This window comes from Electrophorus electricus, chromosome 10 (genome assembly GCF_013358815.1).
Source record: "Electrophorus electricus isolate fEleEle1 chromosome 10, fEleEle1.pri, whole genome shotgun sequence".
Taxonomy (NCBI): domain Eukaryota; kingdom Metazoa; phylum Chordata; class Actinopteri; order Gymnotiformes; family Gymnotidae; genus Electrophorus; species Electrophorus electricus.
Window position 1 is genome coordinate 14321946 of NC_049544.1, and position 25754 is coordinate 14347699.

Sequence of the window (25754 nt, forward strand, 5' to 3'; positions counted from 1 at the left end):
TGCAATCAGTGAGGGAGCAGATTTAATGCCATTACATCTTGTGCCTACTGCATTGCGAATTTGTGGATAAACAATATGAAATCTCTAACTTCAGTGTCCAATCATCAGTGATTACTAAACATGAATCTGTTGGAGCATCCTCTGCAGACCATTTTCTCAGGAACATCATTGCAATGCATACAAACCAAGCCCTGACCTTCTCTAAACAGATGATCTCCAAACAGAAATTCAAAGGATAAGAAATGACATCAAATCCTTTGTATATGAAAAAGCAGCAAAAAACCCCAGTTCAGCTGCCCCAAGACTAGTTTGGAGCAAGTATCAACATCCTGATAGAGGTTATTGCACATTGGAATGGATGCGATGTCATAGCATTGTTGTTGATCATGGTCCTACTTGTTCCCAGGACTTGGCTTCTGCTGATTGTAGCTTGAGGCTTTAAATATGCAGATAGGCAACTATTTGAGATTAATAAAGTTGTGGAAATCTGAGACTATTAGGGAGATGACAATAGGAAGGAAGTTGTAATTAGAGGCATATATTTAGGGTGAGTTTGCAATGTTTATACCAAATATATATTTATCTTAGTTAAACATCACCAACTTATTCCAGGTCTCTCTCTCAAGTGTGGAGTAAAGCTATGCATTAATTAGCTCTTTCAAATGGAAAGACTCTATTTTGAATAAGTGAGCAAGTTAAAAGATTAGGAAGACAGATAATTAGCTACAGGGAGCTGTGATAACAGCATCATAAACAAACACTCCTTTTCCTCTTTGAATTAAGATGTTGGTTGAAGCACCCCACTGAGCAAGATGGCAAAAGATCCTGCCTTTTGCCCATTCTGCACTTACAAATTAAAACAGGAAATTAAAGCCAGTAAAGGAGCACCAACACTGGTGTGGAAAACCTGCCCAACACAATTAGGTGATGAAACACATGATAATATTAACAAGGTCCCAGAAAGTGCAAACAACTAAAGAAGAAAACCAAAAGAAGAAAAAGAAGAAAACCAAATGCAAAGGAAAAAAGTTGTGCAGTGTGGGTTTTCTTACCTCCTCCACAGTCCAGTGGGCCACACGGCTGGCCTGCACCCCTGCCACCCCAGGCAGGAGCTTACAGTGCTGCTCCCAGCACAGAGGAAGGTCTCGACCAGGGTGAGCGGACATGGCTGACAGGAAGACTGACTGATGCAGGGCCTGCTGTAGACTGTCCACATTTCTCTCTACACCCACATCCACCGACACACCCACACCCACACACACACACACACACACACACAAATGAAAGGTCAGTGAAGGACACCTACTTGGAATCTTGCTGAGCATCTACTGAATAAAGTGGTCAAGCTAAATGAGATTTATGGACACAGAGATGGGAGTGAAAATGTCACAGTGTTGAAATAAAAGGAAGCTTCAGCTAGTACTGCTCAAATAGAAGAACCAGAACATCATCATGTCTGTGTCCCTCAGGATGGTGCAAGAGATGGGGAATAAATGCAATTAAAAAGAAAGGGTGGGGGAGGGGAAACACTAAACACTAACCAACAGCTCTTCCTATTGAAGCCATTATGCATAGGCACAAATAAAAACAATAACAAAAATAATAATAATAATAATAATAAACTCAAACAAACAAACAAACAAACCTGAGTTCCCTCTCTCCATGCGTGAATGTAATTACAATTAAGCCTTTCTGATTGAACTTGTGATGAATGTCCTATGTTCTCATTAGATTTATGACTATAGACTAGGTACCATTACTCTTGAGTTCAGGTAACAAGTTTCAACCTATCTGGAAAGATACAGGAAATGGGTTTTTATTGTTTTAATAAAATAAATAATATAAACTTTCTTTTATTAGCCAAAGATTGTAGTTGGCATTAGCTGCATGCAACAGATATAGAAAATCTACACGGTTATTCAAAGTAAAACTACAATTTAAAATATAGCAATGTCTGCTCAATCCTTCAATAAATTCAAGATGCAAAGAGTTGATTACTGTGGAATAGCAACAATAATAGCATCTCTCTTGGGAGTTAAAATTAGCTTTAATGCCCTCATTTAAAACAAACAGGCAAGATTCAGCTAGATATATTAATTTCATGCAGTGTACATTTTGATGCTGTAAGCATGCAATATATAAAACATTCCACTTAATTGCAATTTCTACCTAGTGTCTTTTTGCATTGTCAATAAAAACTAAAATAAACTAAAAATAGACTGAATGCGCAAATTCCAAGTTAACATCCCCAACACAAAAATCTGGTGGGAATTTGGCCCACGTGAAGTTGTTTTTTTTTCACTTTTTGCTAAACAGTTGTATTTCTTTTCACTTCTGCAGTACTAATCAAGATGCAAACAAACAATCACATCACATTCAGTCTCATTTAAGTTCCTGTGGGGAACTTTCCAGAAGCTCTGGCCAAAAGCAGACTGCTACTTCTGGCAGCCTGTAGGCTACCATCAGAACACAGCAGACATGAGAGTGAGATTCAGGTTTTAGAGAGAGAGATCCAATTTTCTTATTGTAAAAAATGAAGCCCTATACTACACCTGTTTATTCACAACATAAGTGATAAAGTCACAGATGTTAAAGGGATAGACCTAGAGATGACATGTAGGTGCTGTTTATCTAAAACACAGTTGTCTCAATGTCTCACAATATATTTTTACTAAGCAACTGGTTAGGTTTATCAGGATCATTTTTATATATCAAATGCACAGTAGCTGCAAAAATAACCAAACAAGAATACTCTATAATAAAAACCCTTCCTCTCTGGTTCCAGTAACGTAGCATTTAGCCTTTAGCCATAAACTAGCTCAAGTATGGTCAAAAACCACAATGCCTAATGGCAACACACACCCATCCAGCTGTGTGAAGACCTCCATCGTGGAACTCCCAACCCGCACAGCTTTTTTCAAGTGTGGCTGATACTGGGGAAGCCTTTCCATTCATCAAAGTGGAAAAAGAAAGAGTAAGCAAAATTGCATGTTAGCCTACTGTTAGATTCTCAAAGGCAGTTTAACTCATAGAGGACACAGCTCAAGGGAGGAGAGACAGACACACGGGACTGCTCTCCTCACATGGATGGGTAAGGGGAAAATGCCTTACTGACATAAGTCACACAGCCTGTTTGATCAGATAAATGGAGAGAGTACCTAGATCATTCTAAAAGACTTGGTACTGAGTAAAACTTGCATAATAAGCTAGATACATTTATTATGACCTGCTGATTTAAACTACTGAAGCTATGTAAGAAATGTTTTGGCAATTTCACCCAGCAATGCAAAAAATACAACCGAAACAATTTCTGCCAGTTACATATCGACAACAAAGACATACAGTGCCAGGGTACAAACTGCCATTGCACTCTGACACACTGTGACTCTGTGATTAGAGGAGAAAGAGGTGGGAAACGAAACAGAACTACCCACCCTCTCTCTCTCCTCCAAGAATCACAGACAGCGCCAAGAAGGGAAAGGCCTACATAAAGGGCTTGGAGAACATGTCTCTGCCTGCCTGCCTGCTTCCCATGTGGGCTCTTGCTTGGCACCAGGTGCTACAATTGGAGCTGCACAAGAGACAGTGTTATTTTACACTGGTCTTAGAGCAGTTTCTCACGTTGTGCCATGCATACAGTAGGTGTCAAGGCTTTGGAGCACGGGCCCAGGATCAGTAGCACCATCACCTTGAGAGACGTGAAGTGCCAAGTGGCTGCTGTCTTCACATGAAAAAGCTGGAGTTATTTGACCAGAAAACACAGGGTGGGCAGAGAGATTGGTGCGCCTACATCACATACGCTGGGAAGAGAAAGCTGCTCTGTACATGACAATCCATACGGTGAGGTGACTGTACACCAGTATGCTAATATAGGAATGTATTAAACAATGAGTCAATGATGATGACTGATATGGCAATACATCACAGACACAATTAAAAGTAGCACAACTACAAATACAATTAATTGCTTAATGTTATATAATTTTTTAAAAATATGCAATATACATACATTTTATATGAAAATCTGGCATTTAGTGTTTAAATTAGTGGTTTATTTAGAGCTTAATTTCAACTAAGAAGACTTATCCAACTCATTTTATATATGTCAAATGAAAGAAACAATGAAAATCAAGGTAAAATCCTGAAGAGATATTGGCCATTGTAAAATGATTCCAAAGTGAGTACAGGCTTGGACAAAAATGACAAGTGCACAAAACCTCTAAGATATGCAGCAATACCCCCAAAACCAGAAATGATTTTTTTTTTCTGCCCCTTTCCATGTCTGTCAGTTCTCGTTGAGAGTCAGTTCATGTTTCCACATAGCCTTCAGTAGTTGTGCCCAAACCCCCACTGCAACTACACCTATATCAAATTGAGGCCTCGACAGTCACCAGGGAACATGGAAACCAGAGCAATGCCATCTAACGATAATAATGATTTGTTGTTCAATGTGGAAACTTAAACCTAATTTTATTACTGTTATGAGATTTGTTGTGCAGTGGACTGAGAGAATAAGTATTTCTTAGAATGACTGTTACAGTAAATGTAATATTTTTATATGAATGTTCCATAAACATTATGAAATAAATGTTATGAATTACAGAAAATGTTCATTAAAAAAACCCCCCAATTTTATAGTGACATTTCAAAATGGTACAAAAGGCTCATGAACAATAAATATTAGTAGGATTTGAAGACTAGCATGTTTTAGATGGTTGCTTCTTAGCACTACTGCAGTTGTTCAGTAGGCTAGGACTCCACTACAGGGAGCCAGACGCATTCTAATTGGAGGCACACATCTACAGACACTGATCAGCAGCTGTGTCCATTGCCGTGGTGTGTTTAAATTGAACCACTTAATCTGTTAGCTTCTCTAGAGCTCTGCAATGGAAGACCTCCTTCTCTTACTGCCATTTTCCTCTCACCCCAGGTTTCTATGCAAGGTCCATTTCCCTTATAAACACACTGCTACAGACGAGATCCCCTACTGACCATCTTCTTGAGTTTAATATGGAGTCCTCATCCATGCCAACTCACACATAATACACTTGAGGAAATGAACATGTGAAACCCACTTTAACTATCCAAAAGCTCAATGCACAATACCATTCACTCACACCAGCCACAGGATGAGAGAACACATTTCATAAACCATTCATTATGTTTTAAAAGCCCTTGATGAGCCCTTGATGAGAAAGCCAGAGCGATACAAAGTGAGTAAGAGAGTGAGAGGGACAGAAAGGGTAAACAAGAGATAGAGAGAAAGAAAGAAAGAGGTAGAGCCAGAGTGCCAAAAGGAAATGTTGAGTTGCATTCACAGAACAGTTGACTAGCATGCAAGGACCTAACTGGGAATAGGCATTCTATGAAGCATGTTAATTAAACAAAGCTACCATAGCCGAGAAAGAGGATATGCGATGTGTTTCCTCAGTCTACATTCAACATCTCTGCCTTTTAAACAAACATAATGAATCATGCCAGAAAGGTAAACAAGAACACTACATAATGCCATCACCTTTGGAAGATAGATGTTTTAAAAGTCCTGAATGAGAAAACATACTTCTGATCACTGGCAGAAACAAAGTCTTTTGAGTGCAACTCAGTAAGCATTAACTGCTTCATAAAACTTGATTAAAAGTATTAACAAACGAACTGTCTGCAAAAGAACAAGCACATCAAGTTAAAATTAATGCAGTACAGTGCAAGCATAATCAATTGACCTAAATTTGATATTGTGTAAACAAGCCAATCGTGAATAAAAATATCTATATACTGGATGCAGAGAAACCATAAAACTGGAAAGGGAAAATTAAACTAATACCAGTCAAAATGATTTTTTTTCCCCCACTGCATGTCTAAAACTTACTAAAGCTTGCCATTTTTACACCTACTGATTTTAGAATTTTTAAACTGTTTTTCAAATTGGCTTGCTCTGTCCAGTAGGCTGTAGCTGTTTTCTAGTGGTTGGGATCCAAAAGCTGCATTGGTAGGCTTCAGCCAGCAGTGACTGGGTGAGGAGCCACTGCCTTAGCCAGTGTCCCACCATTCCAGAAGCTTTATCTGGAGCTCTTCATTAGCACTGGTGGAGGCTGCACTAACAAGGCTTGCGACAAGAGGCTCTGAGCGAGTGCAGTGCTTGGTAGGGAGTCAGGATGGCTGGGAAAGCCACACTGAGGTCCCACAGTAGCAGTGTGAAATTGGGTAACTCACCAGGGAGTGTGTCGGCATGGGCGTGAGCCTATCTGTGTGAGGTCCTGCAGTGAGAATGGACTCCAGTGTGAGTACAGGGACAGGGAGTATGTGCATGCTCATGTGTCTGGCTGTCGGAAGACTAGGCACTCCCACAGGAAGTGTGCTCACAAAGAGCCCGTGTGCAGATATGTGTGTGGGTCTGCAGAGTAACTACACATAGTTACAGTTTAATGTGCAGATAGTTCCACAGACTAGATTATAGTAGATCAAAAATGTCTAAAGAATTTGTCTGTAAGATAGTTTTGAACCCTCAGGAGATCAAATTGGCCTTCAACAGTAAGATTCTTTGATATTTTTGAGATTCTTAAAATCATTAGCAGTAGTCTCAATAATGCTTAAAGAATTACATTAAGCAAGTATTAGTCAATAAGAGAGAAGAATTAGACTTTTGTGATAAAAGAATATGCTCTACCTTCTGATAGAATATGACCTCACAATGTAAACAAAAGAAAGAAATATAAAAGATCTGCTAACAAGCTATTCATTTATGTACATTACAATTTCACTTCTTAAACAGCCCATAAGTTTGGACCTTAATGCATAAGATAGCCACTGCATTTTGGCAAACAATTACATTTATGGCTTTTAGTTGACGCTTTTCTCCAAAGTGACTTACAATTATGACTGAGTACAGCTTGAGCAATTGAGGTTTAAGGGCCTTGCTTAGGGGCCAAACAGTGGCAACTTGGCAGTGGTGGGGTTTGAACCAGCAACAGCCCAATTACAACTCAAGTACCTTCTCCACTGAGCTACCACTGCCCTAGAAACAGCAAACCTAATGGCATTGAGACATGCCCATTTGAGATAATGCTCTGTCTGAGTTCTAGGAGCATGTTGTGAAAGCATGGGATGACAGTACAGTCCAAAATGTGCACACTGCCATTCCTGCCTGTCACAGGTGATGTTGCCATGGCAACAATAAAAAAGCATCATCAATGTCTGAGCACCTATTTGTAATGTGTGTCGCATGGTCTGCATGGCTCAGTTTGGCTAAGATGACAGAATCAGACACTGTTGAGAAACATTAAAGTGTCACCATCACTGCAGTAGAGTGGAACAAGTATCAATCATGCTCTGCTGCTGATACCAAGACTTTAATCCAAAGACAAAGGACAATGGCAGAAGACTACTGGTGGCTAAAACTACATGTTTGAGGTAATTCTTTTCCATTTCAGGAGAACGAAGTTTGGAATTTTTAAAAGGGTGCATCATATACACACATAAAGCAGAAAACGTTTAGCAGCATGTCCTTGGTATTGTCGTATTGAGAATATTTGCCTACTGCCGCTAAACAAAGCTCTCATATTTCTGGCTGCAGACCAAACCAAATTGCAGCTATTCAGAGAAACTCTGATCAATAAAAACAAAAAAGGGGCCCTAGGGGTCCATGCAAACAGACGCGTAATGATGACAAGTAAGGTGCCCGTGACAGAAACAACTTCATTAACCTGCTCTGCAGGAACCCAATTTATTCAGACTGGACAAAGCGGAGGCTGCAGTCTCAGTCGCACTGGGTGAATAACGGAGATGCAGGAGCAGCGTTCATTGGGTTCCACTGCCTTTGCCACTCTCTGAAACAGATAATTCACTTGCCTACATGATCACATTATTAGACTGAGGAACATGAGGTGCCGAATAACACAATGACACATGTAGGGAGAGACAGAGCATGGTAGCTTGTGTTGGGCCTCAGCTTCACAGCACAGGTGCATCTGAGGTGGAAGAAAGAATGATATGCTTGCTCATTTGCTCCAATGTCCCTCTCCACCCCAATCATTTCCAGGTTCTAGCTCTCTCCATCACTCTCTGCCTCCGCACCACCCTCCCCTATCTCAGGATCTCATCAAAAGTGAAGCCAGGCTAGCAGAGTGCCGCTGCTGGAGCTGGCAGTCTCTGCTGGCTGCTGCCCAGGACAGCACACATGGGGAGTCATGGTTAAGCTGCAACTCTCCACCCCCACAGGTATTCAATAAACCAACCCCAAAACCTTAAAGGATGGTGGTTCAAATCTCCACACAATAGAATCCTAAGGTTCAGAAAATGCAGTTATAGCTAAAACTCATATCAGAAGACAAAGCTCACCAGATCTGCATGATCATAATTATTGGATTCATTTTAAATACACTGAAATGTTACTATACAATAATTTGTAAGGAGTTATTGAAATATTGTGTTTGTTTATTTTGAAGCAATAAGCAAAAAGAAGAAAAATAAAAAACAGAGTGGAAGTGAACAGTTCTTCCTTATGACCAGTCCTATCTGGATTCTGTGCATGAAATAATTGGATGATCCTTTGCAGAAAGCAGCGTGTGGGCATTTTGCCTTCCCTTTACATGCTCATTCAGGCTGTAAACAGTGAAGAGTAGCATTCAATGGTGAAAACAGTAATTATTTTAGTCAGGTCTATTTATCTAACCAAATTATGGAATCACTGGAATGAAGAGTTGAAACTGCACATCAAGGACAATGATGGTGAATGAAGTCGCAAGTAATAAGACTGAAACGCTTAAAACAATCATCACTAATTCGTTACCTTTTTTGTTTTCTTAAATATTAACAGGTCTGATGACAGTAAACCACTCACCTATTTCTATCTTCAGTCAGCCAAGTTTGGTGCCTTACTGCAAAGAGTTGGAGCTAGATATATTCTCATCTGTCCTCACTATGTGTCTGCACAAACAATGAAGGTCACTGCAAGCTGTTTGATCTCCTGTCAACATAGCAGGCTGAATACCTTATCCCTAAACCACAACAAAGGTTCTAAATGTTTTTTTGTTTGTTTGTTTTTTTAAAAGCTGGGCAGATACTCACCAACATGCTGTGGCAAAGATCTACCAATCAATCTATTCCAGCAATCAATGATGAGCATGGCTCAAAAAACAGGGACAGCCAAAAAATGACTTCCTATTTGCAAACTTTTTTCCAGTCATTATTTACCTCATTATGCACCTTTTAACCTTGTGCTTCCCTACTATAGACCCAGGAAAGGCTGCTGAGTTGAAGGAAGAAGACCTCTTGACTGTGGAGATGACAACAATTAGGTACTTGTAAAGCAGCAAATCTCTTGGACTGGTTGGATACCCAATGGACTTCAAAATATTCTCTCTTTTTAAAATATATGCTGCAATCTGGACATCCATTATGACCCCTCTTCATCCACTGTGCCAGAGGTGGTATTTTCATTTGATCCTAAAAAGGCATTTGACCAGGTGGAATGAGGTTCTTTTCAACATGTTGGGGAGGTTTGGCTGTAAATTCATATATGGCTCAGAATTTTATATACCACTCCAATTGCTGGCTGTGCACACTATCAATAATCTGTGTACCTACTTTGTGATCCAACATAGCACGAGACACAGTCGTTTACCCCTACTTCGTTTGCAATGGAACCACTTGCTCTAGCTCTAGGAAAACAATATGATGGAGCATACAGTTTTGCTTTATGTGGTTGATGTGGTATTTATATATAGCAACGAGTTTAGAGCCTTTCAAGAAAAAATGAGCAGATGTCTGTTGGCACTGGGGCTGGTCAGATGCTTTAGCTTCATTTCCTTTTAAAACTATCCTTGGGACATTCAAGAACTTTGGGCTATGGTTACACATATCCATAAAGTTTTATATGCAGTTAACTACCAGCCTCTATTATCCAATTCGAGGAAGGATACTGAGTGCTGGAACCTCCTACCTACCCTTCTAGATGGAAGAATTTACACAGTAATGTTCTGTATCTATTCCAGTGTCTTGCAGTCCATTTCTTTCTTTTTCATATCAAATAATCTGATACCAAATTAAAAGAGGTATACTGCAGAACTCTTATAAAATGGGAGGCACTACTGAATCTCCTGTATTGTTACTGGGTGTCCAATACATGACCCTTGCTATACTGGATAAAGAACAATGCCACTGTCCCTGAACGGTCAATTCTGGAGGGGGCATCCATTGTGTCCACTTCTATAGTACTATTATTCTATACTACTATTCACACAGCCCATTTCTAGATGACTTCTAATCCAGTTATCATACACTCAGTCAAAATCTAGAATCAGTTTAGAAGATCCCACTCCCTTAGGGGTCTGTTGCAAGCAGTTCCAATTGCACACAATCACATTTTTGTCACTTCAGTGATGTGGCCTTTGCTGTCTGGTCTAGAAGGGGTGTGGTCTCACTAGCTGATCTCTATATTGATAGTAATTTTGTCTCTTTGGAACAGGTAGTGCAGAAATATGATATTCCTACTTTTACAGATATTTGCAGCTCTCGAACTTGGATTGCTTTCAATTATACCTTCCCACTTCTGTTAGATTAAATTTTTAACTGTAAATCATTAAAAGCCAGCTATAAGCATAATTTATGAACTACTAAACACATACAATTCCATACCTATAGACCTCAGTATTAACAGCCTTAGATGAACCAGTACCAGAAGAAACAGAAGCAGACTTAGACGAACAAATATCAAATGAAACTTGGAACAAAATACAGGGATTTTTTTTCCTCTTCCAAATGTCTAAGGCATGCTGCTATACATTTTAAAATTAATCAGTCCTTTCCAGGTAAAAGCTGACAGACCTCACATGACTGATGCAGACACGACTCAGCCTCTCTGCTGCACACTTTGAACGTGTTCAAAGTGCTACATGTACTAGCAAATCATTCTGGCGACATTTTCTAGGATATCTGGAAAAGTATTCAAGCAGTCTCCACTCATTGCATCATTTGGTGTGGGCCCAGGTGAACATTCCTCTTAGTAGGTGGGAAATTAACATGTTGGCCTTCTGCTCTCTCCTGGCAAGGAGACAAATGTGTTTAAACAGAAAGACATCCATTCCACTGATATACAGTCAATGGATCAGGCAAGCCATGTACCATCTTAAACTAGAGATATGCTGTCATACTATTTGGCTTGTCATGCTGTCAGCTTCCAACAATGTAACCATTTTTTTGTCATTACTTTTATCTATTATTTATTTCACTTATATGGATGTCTGGCTGTGTATAATGTTAATGTGTGTATGTCTGGTTTGGGGGGGGGGGGGGGCAATAGTTTACTTTTCTGCTGGATGCCTGTGATGTAATGTGAAAAGTAAGATAAAAATATCCTAATCACAACAACAGTAACAACCACAAAAAAGCAAAGCCCAAACTAAGATAAACTGACTTGTAAGAAACGACTACCTAAGCAAGCAGTACAGAAAAGTGTGGTGGAGTAATGCAGGTGGCTTAGCCTCTGGCGAACAGCGGAGGGGCTCATGGGAGCTGTAGGTGGATAACCTGAGTGTGGCATGCCTTCCTCTCCATCCAGCTCCAGCTGCCATAAAAGTGCTCTTCTGCTGCTATAGCAACAGACAGACTGTGCTCAAGTAATGTGCCTCTGCCCCCCTGCAAGCCAAGTGGACATTACACTGGCCAGAACTCTGCAGTGCCGACATGAAACGCAATGGAAAAACAGTCCCTGTTGGAAATCCAGTGCTATGCAGTATGGTGGGAAAGAACAGGACACCAAGCATAAACTCCCATGTGTCCCGAGTGAGTTTGGTGGTGGCTTCAGGGACGATAAATGGGGAGGGAACTGTAGCATTTATAAGCATACTGGCTGAAGTGAAACATTCCCCAGACACTTGGGGGGGGGGGGGGGGTTCTGCTACTCTGCAGTGAGAAAGAGGAAGAGCACAAGGGTGAGGCATGTGTGTATGAAACATTGAGAGCATCCCAGAAAATGAATCTAATCTTAAAAGGGGGGGAGGGGATAGAGAGAGAGAGAGAGAGAGAGAGAGAGAGAGAGAGAGAGATGGGAGGGGAAGTGAGACTGAATGGAAAGAGCAGGACAAAGATGGGGAGTAGGGAAAAAGGGAGCGTGAGAGGAGAGCGGAAAGTGGCAGAGAGCAGGTCGTGGGCTTCAGGTGAGCAAGGCTGAGACAGAGGGGAAGGCAGTGGCAATGCGGGGGAAGCATGACTAATAGACCATAGCAGTAGGCCTGGGCTGAAGACATCTGACACACCATTATTCTGGCCTCATGATACAAGCCACTGCAGAGAAGCCTGGCTCCGTGACATGAAACTATGGTGCCTAAAGATATAAAATACCACATGATGAACAATGAAGCTAGGCCTCATTTGCTGTATTCATGCCTCTTTAGTACTGATACAAATTAGGCTGGTAATTTGTGGTCTTTTTAGTTTGGCTGCCAGTATACTTTGCTCCTGTCCTGACAGCTTGGTGCCATTACATTCAGACTGTCAGCCTGGTATGTAATAATGAAGCAACCAGCAGTGGATGGGAATTTTGATATACACAATTGTCATATTTGCTTCACCCAGTCTACTTGCCATTGCTTTAAACTTTGAACTCTGTAAACAGTTTAGGAAGAAATAAGGTACATTGCAATCTCTGCTCAAAACACAGCAAAATCTGTAGGTAGTGATGGATAAACATAACTACGAAAATATGAACACAATAGTTAATTGCATCAAATTAGCATCAGAGAAACAACCAGACTCCAAGCTGCACTTCACTGATTTTCTATTGCATGTCTTCATGGTCATCGGTACAGTCCCACTGCAAGTGACAGACATCCTCTGCAGACATAATTCTGCTGATATGAGTGCATAGTTAGTGCTGCAGTAGTAACATTGCTACTGGAATGGCAGCTGTTCGGTGTGCTCTGGTTAATCTAATGACTAGCGGAGGGGCTGTGTGGTTGGTGCTCTAGTGGTGCAAAGCAGGGGGCTGAGATGATTGGGAGCCCAGTGCCCTCTTCCGTCAACCTCCCTGTTAAGGTCAAGCCTCCCATATTCCTACAGGAATGGTGTAAGAGAGTGTGAGCAAGGGAGAGGGAGATAGAGATAGATAGAGAGAGAGAGAGAGCTGTACCAGCACTAATTCAGCATCTACCTCCATCAAATGCAAAGTCATCATTCAACCTGGAAGGTTTCTACTCATTGCTCATTTTTTATCCATGCTCTCTCTCTCTCTCTCTCTCTCTCTCTCTCTCTCTCTCTCTCTCTCTCTCTCTCTCTCTCTCTCTCAAGCTTGTATCAGAGATGACCCATTATCACTCTAGTTCTTTCCTTTCTCATGACCAGGGCTACACAGACATACCAATTGAGAAGTTACGTCTGACATAGCGAAGGTGAGAGAGGCACACTGGAGAAAGCACTATGTCAATGAGACAGAACTAATCTCATTGCCCCAAGATTCCAGTTACATTACAGAATTCACTGTCATTAAATAAGTAAAATAAAATACACTCTAAAATGGATAATATTTTTAGTGGATTATGTAATGGGGAAAATATACATGGAACATAATGGTAGTGGGGTAGCTGGGAATAGTGTACAAAAATACTACACACATAAAACAATGGAAAACTACAGTAAAGAGCCTTTGGTTTTTCATTCTGCCACTATTTCTCCCTGGTGACTCTGAGAAAACAAGGTTATCTCCTAAATCTAAGCACCTCTAGTCATTCATAATGCTGTGGAGACAAATGAAATATTCCACAGTATGGCTGCCACAATCAACTATTCAATCAGCAATATGAAGGCACTAGAACTCATTGTAATGTTTTTCTCATCTTCAGAATCATACTGCTGGAAATGCAGTTGGGCCAGTGCTCTTAAAGTGCCTTAAAATATTTAGCAACTTCACTTGGGTCTCAACATATCTCTGTACACTCAGCAAGAAGGGATTTAGCAAAATCTACATACTTCCAACTGTACAGTTTGAGGCAAAAGGAGACCAACCTTTTCCGATTGATTCTGGAGTAAACTATACACGCTAGGGACAGAAACTGGACCAAATATAAAAATCCATCTGCTGAGTCACTCCTAACTAACTGCACACGCTGAACGGACAAAATTTCATGGCTACACAAGTTTTCAGAAAAAACCTAATATGAATTTCTCTGTGAAAGTGTTAATCAGAATGTTTGGAACTACAATTGCAAACTGCACATTTTTGGATCTAAAACAAATACATGCACAGAGTATGCTGATAATGCCATTCTAACCTACCTAAAAATTAAAAATGTACTGTCATGGCAAAGCCCTCCTTGACTCTTTCCCAGGTCCGTGTGATGTGTGTGCGCGCGTCTTTACCACCACACTGCTCCCTTGTTAGCCCAGTTTGTGTCACACTTGTCTTTTGTCATCATTACTTTTAGCGCAGGTATTTAAGGTCCGCTGTGTAAGCTGTGCTTCAGCTGCCCTAATGTGCGCCTTTTATTGTGTTGAAGACTATTTACTGCTTGTTGTTTTGTCTTAATGTGTTGTTCAGTGTATGTTGCTTTTGTTTTGTCTAGTGTTTAATAAATGTTTGTTTTGTCACGGCTCGCCTCTGCATCCTGCCTCACCTCCCTTGTCACACCTACATCACATTTTGAAAATAACAGAGAAAATCATTTTCTGTATGTTCCTTGCAGTGTTTCATGCACTAACTTAAAAAAAAAAAAAAAAAAAAGACACTTATTGTTCACACTGCATATTTTACTGTAGTGCATTATGCAAAACTTGTGGGTTCAAAAATGATGCAAAGTGCATAAAACTTTTAAGCAAGTTTTTTTTTTAAGTGAAAACAGCAGTGTAAAATACATGCTGATTCTTTATGAAAGAGTTGACCTGAGTACCATTTGCAATTCCAAGATTTACAGCACGATGGCCTTCCACAGACAACACATTTCCATGCAGTTTCCATTACTGCAATGCAAGATTCTAAAAAAGTTTGATATCAGTGTCTGAGATTGAAGCACACACAGATATAAAAAGATATTTCATTTTGTCTCATACTTAAGCCCTCATACACAGTCAATGATGCTTAGAAAGAAAAGCACGAAAAATGAACATTTTCAAGTGCTGAGCAAGAAGAGAGCAGAGTGCATTATGTTTGTGTCTGTGTGTGTGTGTGTGTGTGTGTGTGTGTGTGTGTGTGGGGGGGGGTTACGCGGTCAATGGTGGTAATATGTTCTATTGTCATGTCCAGGACTCTTTCACCTCCTCTCATTTTATCATTGCCTACAGCCTCTAGCCACACCACACATTTTCAGCCTCTTTCTCTCTCTGACTCTCTTTCTCTCTCTCACAGGCACACAGAGCTAAAATTAGTGCCTCACTCTGCTTCACTGAGAAAAGAATGCTCAGTGGTGGGGAACAGAGCAGAGCCCCACGCACTCTTGAGGAGACACTGGGAGAATATGCTATTTCTGTGCCATTATGGACAGACGTACATATGCTTGCACACATGAAAACATGCACACAAAAACCAACAGCCTATTTCTTGCTGACAGCATATAAATATACAAAACAAGTGAAGACTTGAATACTCACAGAAACAATCAGGAAATTGAAACAAATCAATGAAGCTGGACCTATAAATTGAGAGCATCGGAACTGTAGTATTTTGCAGTAAACAGGGACCAAAATAAAATGAGCCTCCATGACTTCTCCTAACATATATCTGCTGACAAATTCTCATTCTAACATTACATTTAAAAGCTTTCAGTTATAATGGAAGAAACATTATAATCAAAGTAAAAAAATACAGGAGTACATGGCAGTCATCAGTTCACAACGTCTGCTGCAGAATGTGTCAGAACCTGTACTCACCACCAGTATGCATAAGCAACATGGCTCAGTTTGTAAATGTCTAAACGTCTGAGAGCACATTCATCTGAACAGTTAACAGCAGGACACATATGCCTATGCAGTCAACCTCTGTGCCTCTATAGCTCATATTTTCCCATGTAAAAGGGAAACCAAATTCTTGGACTTTTTAGGGGTCTTAGCCCACAGAAAAGACACACTCCCTTTTTATGTCCCACTGCACACTTAAAAACTGTATTTCAGTTGAGTGACTCCATTATCCAATATTCTCCCTGCAGCTTAGTGCAGCACCATAGATGCTAAATTACTGGAGGTTTGAAGGGCTCAGCCTTTCCCCTGTAGACTGCTAACACTGCCATAGAAACATAAAAACAGATGATGGGGAAAGAATGCCATTCAACTGGCCACTGATGCTTAGAAAAAAGCAACTACTAAATACTGAGAAAGCATGATGAAGACCTACAGAACAGGCGGGGAACACCCTCAAAATGGCATTTTAACACTGACCAATTTAGAAATGGCAAGTGAACTGTGAAGTCAGCTGCAGCCAGAGGTGTGAAGCTGGCTGAATTGCAATCACAAAAACAAGATGGATAAAAGCAATGCAGAAGCGACATGCTGACTGAACTGATGTGCTGTGTGCTTCTGTATGATGTGGATCAAAAGTCAGAAGTGGAAAAAATGAGAGTAAAAATTCATATTAAAAGTCCACATTAAAACACAGACAATTCTCCCTAACGGTCAAAAGGGGTTGCAGATCAAGAGATATATTCAATATTGACAGGGTAGTCAGTTTTCTTGGCAGGGCTATGGAATGCATACATAATATGCAAACTAATTTGCAAAAACATTTCAAAACCCAGTCAAGAAGATCAACAGACCTCAGCACACAACACAGGTTAGTGACATGGCTATTTCCTACCTGCAATCATGCTGTTCACCTCAATCTCCTCTTCCTCAGCTTTGACACGCAGATATTTTGGTGACTGGGCTAGCCTGGACAGAGGGGAGAGGGAGATAAACAAATAAGAGAGGAAGCAGATGTGTGATTATCTAGAAAAAGAGAAAGCAAGTCACTTCTCCAGGCCAGAGAATGAGTGTGCACTTTAAGAATGCACAGTGGCAGCAAGATGAGAAGATCCACACAAACATAAGCACTGCCTAATCTTCAATAGTGGTGTCTTAACCATAAATTACAAGAATGTGTTAGTGGCAAGTATAAAGTGAATACAGTGTACATAGCATAACTGCAAGCAAATTCACAATCTTTACAATGTAAAGCTAACACATACACGTGAATATCTGATACATGGCATGTGGATAGTACTAAACTGATAGTAATGCTAACTGTAGAGTACAATTTTAGTTAGCATTTCAGACTACTTGTGAGCAAACATGACTCAGCCTGATATAAAAGTCAACCATTTTTATGGTTTCATATTCTTGATTTAGTTAGCACACACAATTCTGATGAATTTCTAGGTTTTGCATGATGTTTTGCTATGTGGAATCTTTACGCGAATGTACAGATTCCAGGCATCAGTCAGTCATCCAACATTAGCTCCTAGTATCCGATATAATCTGGGTTTGACACAAACTCAGAGGAACAGAAGTTCTTTACAGACAAACTTTTCAGCTTTTGCCTTTCATATTAGGTCCCACTTTAAGCATGTGTATGGTTTATCCTACTACACTGAAATGTTAGCAGGAGTGCACTCAGTAGTGGCTGTGAATGTACTGGGGAAAACAAGTGGGAGAGTGCATCTGTAACAAATTAAGATAAAAAGATTTCAAAGGGCAAAGAGCCTCAGAAAATACCATACTATTTACACTGAGAGTGGAATGAATAAATGTCATGGTAAAAATGAAATCTCTAGTTAAACTATTTTCCTAATTATCAGGTTAGAACTGTCTCTCAAAGTAGCTAAATGTTACTATAGCAAAGAAACACAAGACATTCTTAACATTATGGTATTAGAAGAAATAAATGACCACTTTCATTTTTCCCCTTTGCTTATACTAAATGCATTCAGGTTAAAATAAATAAAATAAATAGAATAAAATAAAGTTAAAATAAATCTGCTTCCTAATTTTAGGCTACAGTGCCAAGACAGCAAGAGGAAACTGAAAACATTCTTGTTCTTACAGAGAGTTCATGGTATTGACTTGTTGCGCTCTCTGAGGAATTCTCCTGTATATGGTTTTAGTGGAGACCAAAAATTGCTCCAAAACATTGTTTTTATTGAAAGTCAAGCAGAGATACGATTAATTGATGGCAGCAAAAAGGGACTGTAGGAATACAGAGTGAGATGGCTGAGATGGCTGTGATATGGAGCTCACATCTCCTGCTAAAAACTACTGACATTAGACTAGGCCTATTTGATTATGCTTTTTCAGATGAGTCACACAGAAAACTATCATCCAGTCATCATTCTGCAGTGGCTGTCTGCTCCATTGTGTTTGGGGTGCTACTGTTTATCTTCCATTTCATACATGCTTAAAAAAATCCTCATGACACATTCTGCTTTTACAGAAACACGATCATCTCCTCTAACACCTACTCCTCTAGGACCACATTAACACAGCCCTATAAACAAACCAATCCATTTAGTATTAATCATACAGGTTAACATGGAACATATGTTTGGAATTGAACGCATGGGCAGGACAGTCTCACAGTGGCCATGGGAACAAGCACTAATGGACATGTGGCATGCACATTTACTTTAATAACCATGTCCATGTTACACAGTAGTGCTAAGGATCAGGATCATCATCATCATCGCCACTAGCTGTGATACAACTGTACAGAGGAATGAGACTGACAGTGTAATCCATGTGGACTACCCAGATCTTTAGTTAAAATACAGTGATGAGAGGGAAAGAGGTCCCCTTATCCTGCAGTCTCAGAGCGCATAATAATATAGTTTACCTCAAGGAAACACTCCAACACTATGAGGGAAAGATGGGATTGATTTCCTAGTAGTCCAATGTTATGCTTTATAAAATGCCAAAATTAAATGGTTTTTCATATACTCTGTCACATGTGCCTTAGCTCCACATTTACACACTATCCATATATTTGCTAGAGTCAATATGAATAAATCATCTTTCCAAATCTGAAAATTTCACTGGTCAACAGTGACTTTGCTTCCTGGAAAAAAAATTACATTTATTACTGAATCCAAATATGTTTTCAGTTTTGTCCTGAGGCTAAATACAGGCAAAATCCAGACATTGTATATTTCAGAAGTATGTCTATACACATTTTAAGTGTAATAACAACAACCTTGTTTATGAATAAATCATATATAATTAATCAATATATAATTATTTCAGAATTACTTTAAGTACTATAATTGATATGATTTCTAAATATGTACATTTTACTTATTATATTCATACTCATTTTTAATTCTAAAAATGGATTTGATTTCAGCATAAAACAGAATGAGGTCTACTTATTTTAGTTGGGAAGCAAAAAAAAGTGTTTTATAGCTATACCTATTTGAAATAAGGTGATCCAAAATAGTGCCATGCTCTGCATTTGGAACTTTGGGTTCAAAAGAAAAAGCCACTTATATTACACAGAGTTTCATCATACAGCCTCTGTATCATCAAAAGACCTAGTTATCTCATCAGACCTCAGTGAGAGCTTCCCAGCAGTGCCTGTGAAGTTCTTGCAGAGCTCTTATTGTGTAGTGGATGAGCTTGGTGTACCTGCTGGGCAGCCGGCCTCTCTTCCCCAGTGGAGAGAGTGCTTTCTGTCCCTGAGACACAGGTTCCTCCTTGTACTCCCGCTTCACCATGGCATGGCCTGGGGGCCGGCCGCGCAGCCGTGGGGCCGCGTCACAGCTTGCCAGCTCTGCCCTGAAAGAGGCAGGAAATATGCATGGATCATAGTAACTGTTCAGCTCTGCAAAGGTGCCCAAATAGAATGCAAGGGGCCCAGAAAAAATGCGTGGGGTTTGTGACTCACTTCAAACAGGGGCAATTTGCATTTAGATTGCAGTGAAGGATTAACATCTGTCCTTGTGCTAGTTACAGTCAATACTTCCATTACAGCAGATGGGAGCTGGTTGCCTCATGAGCCATAAAATTGTATCAATTTGTAAAACAAAAATTATAGTTTAATGCATACAAAGACAGACTAATACTTCCTGTATGATGTGTGAACCAATCACTTCTCTCATTAGAGAAAAACGTATGCATTGATGTTATAAAAGATCACAAGCAAAATGCTTCACACTCTCACTCACAAAACAAAGCAAAAGACTGATGCATTGTTTGGTTATGGCTCCAACTCATATATTCATATATTCATATATATATATAAAATTTTTTTTTATCACATCACAACAACATTCTGTCTATTGACCAAGTTCAGTAACAGGACATGCCTCAGCTAAAAAGGAAAACATCTCTTTGGGCATTCAACATTAAAAAGTGAGGTGATGTAACAGAGCAAGCTATGAATCACCATCACCAGACCCTAAACCACACCATAAATAAATGAATACAAAGACAATTGGACAGTCTCTGATCACCTGGGTAACATCACAAAGATTTAAAAGACTGACTATAAAAAGGTACCTAATGCATAAATAGATATGCACATAGATTTCACAAAAGGCGATTGTATTTATGCATGTGTATTGGCTGTGTATGTATGGATAATATCTATGTCACATGTTTGTGTATGTTAAGGTTGTATGCTAATTAATTCATTGCCACTTTGTTTTACCTTTACTCTCATTGGCTGGGGAGTTAATCTTTGTTATTCGGGGGGGGGGGGGGGGGGGGGTTACACGGGTATAGAGAGCCAAAGTGAGCAGGGAACAAAAAATTGCAGTCAAGGGAATGACTGTGCAGGAATGTGGATTAGAGAAGGTCTGCAGCTTTACAGCTTGACCTTACGGCTTGGTTAGATGCTTTAACTGAGAGAATGAGACTGCCCGTCGAGTTAGTGTCTCAGTTTTAACCTTGATGTTTATTAATAAAAGTGCGTATTGGTGACTATGTAAAGGAGTTTGACAACCATTTCACTTCCTAGTGAAACCTTACTTCCACATTCTTGAGACGCGGAGTACTGGTAATTGGATTTTTAAATTGAAGAATCACCTTGCAGCACTCAGCCATTATTTTTGACAAGCTCTCTGAACATCTGGCCTGATGCAACACCGTAACCTTAGCAAGGGGCGATTGTGCAATGGGAGGAGAAATGCAATTTTGCACAATCTCTCAGAAGATGTTTGGGGCAAAGCTGCCCCTGTACCATTGCATGCTGCTGTGAGTGAGACAGACATCCAGTTTGGCCACCTCTGAAGTTTCTGCTGAGGGAAAACACAAGATGAAGCCCACTGGCTCAATGCCGAGAAGAGTACAGTGACTGAAATCTAAAAGGTATTTCCTGTTCCACTCTTGTGAATTTGGGTACAGAATGAAGTGGTTAGAAACCCAGCCAGTTCTCATTTCCTAATGTGGATTTGTGTGTTGTGAAACATTACCGAATGTGGCCAGGTCTATACGAACAGGGCTGAGCTTGCTATGAAGGGTGATAATGAAACCATCTGAAATGACCTCAACTGTAAAAGAGAAACTAAATGCATCTCCATCTAGTCAATGAAGGTTTCATTCTCTTGACCACCATGCGCATGTTAGTTATCTTGCCTAAAATTTGGTTTATTTGCCATACTTCATTGGCTTACCACTGGCTTCAGAAAATTATGCTGGCAACTAGGTAATATGAGCTTTTAATATGAAATGTAAAAGATGTAGGGACCATGGTACTTAAAAAGATGTTAAATTAGCTAAAAGAAAGACTAGGATCAAAAAGATCCCCCCCAAAAATGTCAGTTCAGACAACCAGAGAGGCAGAATCAGACACAGTTGTGGGACTCCTAACCTGCTCTCAACATGACTGTCCTCATCCTTCACTTCATCCTCTTCTTCCTCTTCCTCTGCACATAGCCGCTTGGTTTTCTGTACAAAGTGCACAGGGACGAATGTGATCTGCTTCTCGCCTCCCAGCCGGTCGGGCAACACAGCCTCCTTCTTCATGTTGATGTCTGAGTATGGACAGCCGAAGGCACTGGGGCCGACGGAACGCGACAACGACAGACAGAGAGGAGAAGAGAACATAGTTGGTGAAGACAAGTGCACATGATGACACACAGCACATGGTTTCTGCTATAAAACAGGATGCTGCTGGGTACGATGCTGTGGACACTCGGCAGGATGCAGGTGTTAAGCACATGTGTGTAAAACCGCTCGGATATGCTTCCAATAGAAGTTGTGATTTATGCCATGACAGCTCGTACAGGTGGGAACAAGCTCTTCCATCAGCCAAGATAAGTTTGTCTATACTGTGCAGTCTTATTACAATCATATTATATGGCTACATATTACAAATGCCACACATGCAATATTAAACACATCATTGCACCGTTGAAATGACATGGTTAAAGACTGGCCAGTCTTATGTTACCAAAATTATTTCCTTTATTGAATCATGTGCTTGCTGTCATCCATCAAAACCAACATAATAATGATTGTGAACAACTGAGCATACTGAAAGGCAGGATGCTTATAGATCACAATAACATTTTTAAATATTTGGTAGAGTGCTCACTTTCATGTTCCAGCCTTCTGTGATATTAGTATAAACAGATACGGTGACAACAATTCAGAATATAGGGTAGTTATAAGGTAACTACAAAGGCATGAAGAGCTTGGCAAAAATAATTTATTTGTTTATCTAAAAACATAAAAAAAGACATTTGCTCACAGGACATACATATTGTGCACACATTAACTGTACACTGAATTTTCTTCTGATTTTTGACTTATGCATCTGAGCTGGTTCTTTGTTTAGTAGGCTGCAGCACTCTGCACTGATTGCTTTTTGTTATGAAAATGCAGGGGAAAGGGCCACTTTTTATTTAACTCCCTCACATCTGAACCACCATCTGGCCACAACAGCTACTTAACAGAAGAGTTGTGTTCCTGGTATAGATTAAGTACTGAAGTACTGAAGCATATGGCAACTTTAGTAATGAAACGAAGATTGATTAAAACACATTAGTCTTCCACTCAGGTGGAGACCTTTATTGCTTCAAGGTCATACTTGTGTATTAAAAAAATGACCTGAAATTGGTAGAGTTAGTTATGTCCAATTTAGAAACAGAAATTTAATTCAATACACAGTATTGTGTCTTGATGACAAAAGAAACAAAATGCACTCACCTGTTGAATCACAAATAAATTAGTGATAAAATTTGTGTTAAATTGGCATATATAAACAATTATCTTTATCACTGCACATGACAGTAACCAACACCATAGACAACGCGTGACAAAAGTATAAACTCAATGACGGCAATAGCCAGCGAACAAGTGTACCAGCCAGCCAGTTAGTTTCTGGTAACGCAGCTTCAAAGAAACCATGGGCAATTAGTTTACTATTCTAATCAGATAATAGGCTATGCCTGGCGGACTTTAAATCAGTACTTTTCAGGGGAGGTCTACATGAAACTCACCACCCAAGCTTGCACTGCTCATTAAGGAAGATCTCACACTTCTAGTGAGAACAGATGGAAATAAAGTGCCATTCAAGCACCGAGTCCTTTACCTTCACAGTTCATTACTGCCAAATAGCCAGGCTCCTCTTAAGAGCTGTAAGTATAGATCATGTATTTTATGATCACAAAATTCACCATGTTAAACAACTTGCTATAGTTTTAAAGGATAGTGCTGAAAGCCTCGCAATATGAATCCATATTACAGTGTAGATAAACACTTCCACTCTTGTGTGACTAACAGCAGGAGAAGGGAGAGTATGAACAGCAGTTAATGGTGGAAGATAATATAAGACACACTTCTCTAATCCATGCTGCTCTTGTAGAGAAAGTTCCTGCCTTGCACACTGTCCAGCTCTGCGATAGGCACTAGCCCCATGACCTTGATCTTAATTAAGCAGTTTAGATGAATTAATGAAAAAAAAAGAAGAAGATATAACCTACTTAATATCATTTGGGTTGCTCTCATGCTGTAACATGTTAGCAGGGACAAGGCGAGAGGCAGAATACAGATGCAGAAGGTTCTTTACTAAACGCGGGAAACCGAACAAGGGAGGCAAATAAAACAGACACAGACACAGGTGAACATATAAACAGGGAGAACTAAAACAAGGACTGGAATTAAGGAACAGACTAGGGGTGGAGAAAATGAAACCAAGAAACGGAACGACCAGGAAGCAAAGGAAAACATACACGACAGGGAAACTAGGGTGGCCAATTGTTACACATGCCAATGATATTAAGCAGTTTGGCTTTACTGTTATGGCTGTATAGAATATATACAATCTCTTCTAAAGAAGACTCCAGGTGTGTCACTGCAGTGTACAGCAGTAAATGATGGGGAGTTTGCAGTCACAACTGCAGTCAAGTACACAAAGTTTCCAGAGAAACAGGACATTTCAGGCAGAGATCCTTCATGGTGGTGGAGAAAAACTAGGATAAGGTCCTGTGGGACCTCCAGATTCAGGCAGATAAGCAAGAACCAAACAAACATTGGGACAGTAGACAAGATGTAGGAACAGTGGTGATAATAGATATGACAGTCCCAAGTGATGGAAACATTAAAAGGAAGGAATATAAAAAGCTGAAAAGGTACCAGGGGCTGAAAGAAAAAAATGGAATGATGAAGGCTAACACCAAAGCTGTCCCAGTGGTGACAGCGGCACTTGTAGCTGAGACCCCTAACCTGAAGGAGTGGCTCTAGCAGATCCCAGGGATGATGGCAACAATCCTAGTCTAGAAGAGCATAATCCAGGAATAGCAAAAATACTGCTCCACAACATCAATTCTCAGGTCTCCGGTAGAAGGGTGAGATTAAAAAAAAGGACTGGTGAGATTTTTAAAATATTCAGACCCCTTTACTCATTGCATAATTTATGCAGTGGTAGTACCTGATTAGTGTGTTGTGGCTTTGTGGATATAACTGCTGTTTTACCCTTCAATCTACACTTAATCACCTATAATAACAAATGAAAACATTTTTAGAGAGTTGCAGAACTTTATTTAAAATGAAAAACTGAAATCTCTTATTCACAAGAGGTCTGAATACTTTCTGAATTCATTGTGTCCGTCCACACACCCACACCCACACGACCTACATGGTATCATATCAGCAAAACAAAGCTATATAGCAAAAAAAAAAATCATTTAGAGAAACAACTGCTGTCAACGTAACTGGTGCTCCATTATGTAGACATGGATTCCATTCTACACAATTTGTGTTGACAGGGTGGTGGAGCTTTGGACACAATGGTGACCAATGCAGCTGTTTGATGCATGAGGGAAGCAATGGAAAATATGGAAAAGAAAGAGAGAAAGAAAGAAAGAATGAATATTTATATATGTGTATATGTATGTGTGTGCGCATGCACGCACGTGTGTGTGTGTGTGTGTGTGTGTGTGGGGGGGTTCTACAGAGTTTTGGAGGAGTGCAAAAATAGGCTGAGGTGCCTAGATGTGAGGAGGCTAAAATTACTGCAGTCAAATGGGCTGTGCTTCACTGCATGGTGCCCACTCCTCCAGTACAGATGGCTTCCAGACAAAAATCAGTGTGTGTGTCAGGAGAAGGTCCTAAGATATCTTCTAGAGATCTTTGAAAGTGTTACAATAGGAGTAAGATAGGAGGTGCCAAGATTCATCCTATTTATAAGATGTCCTATTTATAATATATTTCCACAATAATTTTCAGAATTTAATATTACTATGGTTTACTGTATGTACTTTTTAAATTTTCCATCTCTCAACCAAAAAATGTCTAACAGAACACTTGACAATGCTGGAGTTTAAACTTGAAATTTCTGATAATGATGCCAGTGTCCCCAAACCTTC

General features: G+C 39.9%; 1 protein-coding gene across 3 annotated transcripts in view; it reads right to left on the reverse strand.

Moving 5' to 3' along the window:
• LOC113572697 (lethal(3)malignant brain tumor-like protein 4) overlaps positions 1-25754 on the reverse strand; it is a 58645-nt gene that overhangs the window by 6227 nt on the left and 26664 nt on the right. For 2 of the 3 annotated variants that reach the window (XM_027002484.2, XM_027002475.2), the window contains exons 15-18: positions 21755-21940; positions 19570-19719; positions 16772-16845; positions 1053-1222 (exon numbers count right to left, since the gene is read on the reverse strand). In XM_027002484.2, coding sequence (XP_026858285.2) covers positions 1053-1222; positions 16772-16845; positions 19570-19719; positions 21755-21940 — 580 coding nt within the window. Of the gene's footprint in view, positions 1-1052; positions 1223-15573; positions 15615-16771; positions 16846-19569; positions 19720-21754; positions 21941-25754 lie in introns of all 3 variants that reach the window. The other variant, XM_027002494.2, reaches the window with a different exon arrangement.